We start from the raw sequence: 6,484 nt of genomic DNA on the forward strand, positions 1-6,484 counted from the left end.
GCGCGGCTGGGAGGATTGGAAATTGACTGGTGCAGCAGCAAACGTATACACTAAATTCAAATCCTAGCTAGCTCCCCAAGCTAGTAGGCACTTGTCTCAACATATATTCAGGTCCACAAATTAACAATGGAAGTTATTTCCGGACCATTTCAACCTTGAACTCATCCGCATTTTGCTTTGTAAAGAAATAGTCTCTCAACTTGGCGAATTTAGTTTTGAGCCAAACATATATATCAAATCATAGTTCATGGCCGTGTGCTAAGGGAAGAGGCGGTATCAGATGAGGACAAGAAAATGATATCTCTAGGTCTTGGTAGTTCAAGTTGGATCCAATCATGCGAATTCTTATGTACTAAATAAACTAATCTCGCAAATGCTAACCAGTTCATCCTGGTCAACGGATGAAAGAGTTGACACTGTATTGCTTAGCTGCTTATCAAATTGCAAGTGTCACTTTCTTCCGGCCGGGCAGCCATGAAGCTTCGAGTACTAGAATTTCCAGGATAAAATACTAGAACCACAGCTACAATCCTCTCCCATTGTCCCATCAACAACAAACTGCAATCAATGTCAAAGCCATCCGTATCGTTCTCATCATAAGCCCCCCGTACTCATCCTGGCCGTACTTCCCTTGGATCAGGCGAAAGGTCGGCTCAAAGAGCAAGCCAGCCGTGTGCCATCTCCATCGCGCGCGCCGCCGAGCTCCGACGACCATCATCCATCATGGCATCTTTCGTACCAACGCCACCCATGTCGGAGAGGCAGGAACGCCTGACGACGACAGGAACGATAATCTTCAGCTACACCTGCATCGGGCTCACGGGAACCGCGCTCGTAGCTGTCCTCTTCTTCTACTTCTACAACCACTTCCGCCGACGAGCGCCGGTCACCGCCACCGGGGCCGGGGTGAAAGGCGATTCAGGAGCAACGGACCACCACCATGTTGGCGTCGACGTCACCAAGCTCCCGGAGTACGCCTACACCCAGTCGTCAAAGGCGCAGGGGCAACGGCGGCGACGGGGCGGCGCAGTGCTCGGTGTGCCTCGGCGCGGTGCAGCCCGGCGAGATGGTGCGGCGGCTGCCCATGGGCAAGCACCTTTACCACGTGGAGTGCATCGACCTGTGGCTGTTGTCGCACGCCACATGCCCGATCTGCCGGTCGGACGTCGTCGAGCCACAGCCCACAGCCGGCGGACGGCCAGGCAGCGCCAACCACGACGGAGCCAATACAGGCGCTCCAGCCGGTGTAGTTACTTCGTCGTCGGCGCCGGTCATGGGTTTATTTGCTCCTCTGACGGGCTGCACGTTAACTCGTAGCTAGCTTGTCGCCTTTGTAATAATGCATTTGTATATACATCAGGAATTTGTTGTGCTTTCAATCTTGTATATTCCATTCAGGACCATCACTTCATTTAATTTGCTACCTAGCTACTCGTCATCAACTACTCAAGCGCAGCATACGCGGGTGTAGTTTAGTTCAGTTTTCAGGTGCAGCTGCACCATGTAATCCGAGAGTTCCAAATTTGGTACGAAAGTGGCAAACCGAGATTCCGAGTTTCCCTTGATAAAAACAAGGGAAAAGTCCATTTTACCCATTGAACTATCACAAAAGTTTTATTTTCAACCTTTAACTACAAAACCGGATAACAAAGACCATCCAACTGTTGAAACCAGGCAAATTTGACCCTTTAGGTGGTTTCGAAGGTAATTTTCTATTTTGTGATAATTAAAAATATTCAAATTTAAATTAAAAAATTTATAGGTAATTCATTGACTAAAAAGTACAAAATGGGTATAAATTTTTTTCTAAAATTATAACATACCAATAACATATCTATTAGTATGATACTTTTCAGTTATTCAAATCCATTTTTTTATGTTCATATTGTTTAGTTACTTATAATTATGTCTAATGTTTTTAAATAATTAAGTTTCAAATAGAGAAATAATAAATAGGTTACATTTTTAGAGAAAAAAAACGGTTACTAGTTTCATATTTTTTTGCTTCAAAATGAATTAGTTTTGATTTTTTTTAAAAGCTAATTAGAATTTTTTATGTTTAAAAAATGTAAAGCCACCTTGAAAACTATCCTAAATGCTAAATTTGCACGGTTTCAATAGTCGGATGGCCTATGTTATCTAGTTTTGTAGGTGAAGATTGAAAATCAGACTTCTGCGATAATTCGAGGGTCTCTAAAAACAATTAGCGAACCAATCTTGGAGTAAAACTCACACCCGCCTCTTCTCATCACTTCTAACTATGGCATATTTATTTTATTTATTACATGCTGGCTTGTTCGGCTGATTTCATTTATAAATTTGAAAAAAGAGAAAAAATTTCATACCTTGGGTACCAAGAAAGGCGGCATTACTTGGCGTTGAATAGCGAAACTCTGTCTAATCCAATGACGAGTTTTTAGGAGATCAACAAAGAAAATTTGATCAACCCCATCTCCTAGTTTATCATTTCCAGAAAACACCAAATTGCATTTCGCTTTCATGTTGAACTAGCACCAAGAGCAACTAGTAAGATCATTCTACCAACCGGTTATGCACAATGTCTGAAGCACCTAAGTCAGAAGTGTCACTTTCCTGCGGGTAAGCAGCGCTCTCCATGTGTATTGGGATGAAAATACATGCTCAAGAAAAACCATTTTGGCTCTAAGAGACGGATTCTTCTGTTGCAAAGAAACTATAACTTATTTTGATACAAGAGGAAGGAACTTCAATATACCAGATTTCATTACCTATGATGAGGCTGCGGTGTAACAAAACTCTAGAATAATCAGTATACCTCGCATTACTATGAAACACAATTATAAGTCCCAAAGTCAATTTGTTAGTGCCTACACACTATCACTTGTACAAAGTAAAAAAATGCCGAAAACTGGATATCCAGGAGCGTCTAGCTTAAAAACAACTGCACATACCCCTTTCCCCACATATACCATTCACTTGTTATATTAACACCCAGGGATGGGCCCAGAGCCCAGCGACCCTAGGCACCTGCATGCCTGGGCTCTAGTGAGGGAAAACACCTGCATGGCTTCATGCACATTAAAGACATGAAAAAATAATTACCATGATTTTTTTCTCTTGATTTTTACTTAATATATATTTGATTGTTGGACAACACTCCATTGGTGCCAAACTTAACTATCCACAAAACCACAATCAAATTTGGATTATGTTAGTGTCTGATGACTGGTCTTTGTGCGAGTATGTTCTAGTTTCTATGTTCGCTCAGGCTCTACAAAATAAAATCTCTAGATCGGCCACTGTTAACGCGTCTACACTCCTACAGGCCACAGTAGCCTGAACCGGGAAAAGCTCAAAGCGCAAGCAGCACCATTTCTTGACAGCAGCAACCCTACTTTGGTTTTTCCCTCCAATTGGAAAAATATCTTTAGAAGAGTAGTATTCCAAAGAATTAAGTCACCAAGTAGCCAATCAAGACATAGATTATGCATTTACATGTACTACGTACATCAGCAGGCATGTTTGTTGTTTTTTTGGTGTTGGCGGCGAAGATAACAGTTGTCAGTTGTCACCCATTCACAAGAGATGTCTCATCCCTGATGTATGTTATCATTTGTTCCCCTTCACCGTGTACATATACACAACTGATCAATGCAATGATCCTAATTCTCTCTCGTTCATCTACATTTCTACTTTAATGAAAACATGCATCACTACGACCTGGCATGATGAAACTCCAAAAAAAATTATTCCCAAAGTTAATTCAATGGTTACTAGGATAGTCCACGCTGTCCCTTGTACTAAACCCTTATTTAGTTGCATAATTCAAAATTCCAAAAAAATTTCCGGCACCTGCATGGAGATTTAAATCTAGACAAAGTAAAAAAACATATTGCATAGTTTGCCTGTAAATCACGAGACGAATCTAATGAACCTAATTAGGCCGTAATTAGACGTTAAATTGCTATAATAATGCTATAGTAAACAACCTCTAATGATGGATTAATTAGGCTCATTAAATTCGTCTCGCGATTTACAGACAAGATATGTAATTAATTTTGTGATTAGTCTATATTTAGTACTTCAAATGTAGAAATATTCTCTTTCAAAAAATTTACACCTTGTAACTAAACAAAGCCTGGGTAAAAATTACAGACACAGGAGAAGTACATCTGGGAGCCTGCTCGAGTTTACAGACAACTGCACGCCTCCATACTCCCGCAGTCCGCCGCACCGCAGCTTTGTGCAGGAAAAGCTCCAACGGAAGCACCGCCGTTTCGCCGCCACACCAACTGCCACCATGGCTTCTCATTCCGGCAGAACAACCATAACATCGCCAGAGCACCACCCGCCGACGAAAGCGACGGTGATATTCAGCTTCCGGCTTCACGGGCATCGCGCCTTCATTGCAGTCATCGTACTGTTCTGCAAGTACCGCGTCCGCGGCCGAGCGCCGGTCACTGCCGCCGTGGCAGCAGGCAACAGTCCGGGGGAGCGCCGCGCCGGCGTGGACATCGCCAAGCTGCCGGGGTTCGCGTACAACAAGTCTGCAAGGCGTGATGGCGGCGGTGGCCCGTGGCGGCGTCGATGCGGAGCAGTGCTCGGTGTGCCTCGGCAAGGTGGAGGCCGGCGAGATGTGTTGACAGTTAAAATTAGCACCAACCGATTTGACCGGTCCGACTGAGCGGTCTGACCGATCGTGGCACTGTGGCCAGTCCAGCAGGGACCGACAGGTCTAATAGGAGTCCGAGTCAATTAAGATTTTTTATAGATCTAGATCTGTAATAGGGAATGTGATAAGTCCACCCCACTCTATAAATATAAAGGGTCACGGCCGATTGAGGTATCCAATCGATCAAAATCAATACAAATACTATTTTTTATCTTCTTTACCTCTTCTCCAAACCCTAGCTTTTCCAACCTCCACCGGTTGTTCTTCCTTCGTCTCCACGATGTCTGAATGCGTTCTAGGTGGCCTGCCGATCCTAGAACAACCCTACATGCGCCTGCCCTGACGAGTCCCTCCCGGGCTAGCGTTCGTCGGCCGTCGCCGATTTCACCCCGACGACCAGTCTGATCGGTCCCTTAGACCAGTCTAACCGCTCCACGTAGGAGGAGCTACATCAAGCCCCTACTCGCACCGCACGATTCAGTGTGTTCGTGTGTTGACGTGCGGCGGCTGCCCCTGTGCAAGAACCTGTACCACGTGAAGTGCATCGACATGTGTCTGGCTTCGCACACGACGTGCCCTCTCTGCCGGGCGGACGTCGAGCCGCCGGAGGAAGAAGACCCGGCGGCCGCGCCGGCGGAGCCGCAGCAGGAGCTGCCGGTGTAGCAGGGCGCCGACCATCAGTTTAATTTGTCACCTTGTCTCCTGCTCCTGCTGCTTTGGGCACTTTGGTTGTAGCTTGTCAACTGCGTGTCCTTCTATTCTTGTACAGCTTCTGGCTGACATTATTCATACGCATCAGGAATTTGCTTGTGTGATCATCCACTGAGTTTCTGCATTGCCGTCTACAATACATGCAACCAGCATGCAAGTAGTTGATTTCGGTGCGTGCTAGGGATTTGAACTTGATTAAATTTCACTGGAATTTTCCGAAATTCTGTTACCCGAGCCGTGGGCGAAAAAAATGTCCCCGTATTATTTGATTGATAGGTTGGTCACACATCTTTTAAGAATAAAGAAAAAAATACTATTCATGCGACAAACCTGAAAAAGGACGAATTATAATGAAATTTCCATAAATAACGAGGTTTTTCAAATTCCTACACTACCAGCACAAAAATTTCAAACACGCACGCTCGGTGCCTCAGTTCGCCGCCGCAGGAAGCAAGCTTCGTTGACATTATTCCATCTACCACAGAATACATGACCTTACTGCACCTAGCTGAAGTCAACTCGTACGGTACAGCAGGCAGAACCTATCCTTTTTTTCTTTTTGGAACGAGCAGGCGAAGCTATATGTCTAGATCATGACATAAACAAAAGGCAACAAAACATGGTTATTGGTTGGACTCTGAGCTTCCGTCCAAGGTCTTGTTGAGATAGGAAAAGTTTTGAGTGTAAAGTACTGTAGCACTTTCGTTTGTATTTGGTAATTATTATTCCGTTATGGGTTAACTAGACTAAAAAGATTTGTCTCGCAAATTATAGTCAAACTGTGTAATTAGTTATTTTATTTAGCTACATTTAATACTTCATGCATTTGTTCAAAGATTCGATGTGATGGAGAATCTTGTAAAATTTTAAAATTTTGAATGCATCTAAACAAGGCCAAGTTAAGTACCGATTCTCTGCACACTGCACAATGTCAGCGAGATTGGCGCGCGTCATTGCGTGACATAGGCCTTGTTTGTTTGGTTCCGTTCCATTCCATTCTACAAAAGAATCTCGTATGCATGGTCTACTAAATAAAGTCTATTTGCAAAATCTTTTCAGGAATAGGTGTAGCTTTTCGCGACGAATCTAATGATGGTAATTAATCGATGATTTGCTACAGCA

At 43.9% G+C, this 6,484-nt stretch overlaps 1 protein-coding gene and 1 pseudogene across 1 annotated transcript; both read left to right on the forward strand.

Moving 5' to 3' along the window:
• Positions 1–610: 610 nt before the first annotated feature.
• On the forward strand, positions 611–1,250 carry LOC120669309 (annotated as a pseudogene).
• A 3,029-nt stretch (positions 1,251–4,279) lies between these two features.
• On the forward strand, positions 4,280–5,314 carry LOC120669310 (RING-H2 finger protein ATL39-like). The gene is made up of 2 exons (XM_039949085.1): positions 4,280–4,533; positions 5,092–5,314. The coding sequence occupies exons 1-2, from the start codon at positions 4,280–4,282 to the stop codon at positions 5,312–5,314; spliced, it is 477 nt and encodes a 158-aa protein (XP_039805019.1).
• The last annotated feature ends 1,170 nt before the right edge of the window (positions 5,315–6,484 follow it).

The sequence above is a fragment of the Panicum virgatum genome, chromosome 4N, assembly GCF_016808335.1.
Source record: "Panicum virgatum strain AP13 chromosome 4N, P.virgatum_v5, whole genome shotgun sequence".
Lineage (NCBI taxonomy): Eukaryota > Viridiplantae > Streptophyta > Magnoliopsida > Poales > Poaceae > Panicum > Panicum virgatum.

Bases quoted from the DNA above. Each gene is read 5' to 3' on its own strand.
- LOC120669310 (XM_039949085.1), top strand. From the start codon at position 4,280: ATGGCTTCTCATTCCGGCAGAACAACCATAACATCGCCAGAGCACCAC. The intron at 4,534-5,091 runs GCGTGATGGCGG...CGCTCCACGTAG, and splicing joins GCGTACAACAAGTCTGCAAG to GAGGAGCTACATCAAGCCCC.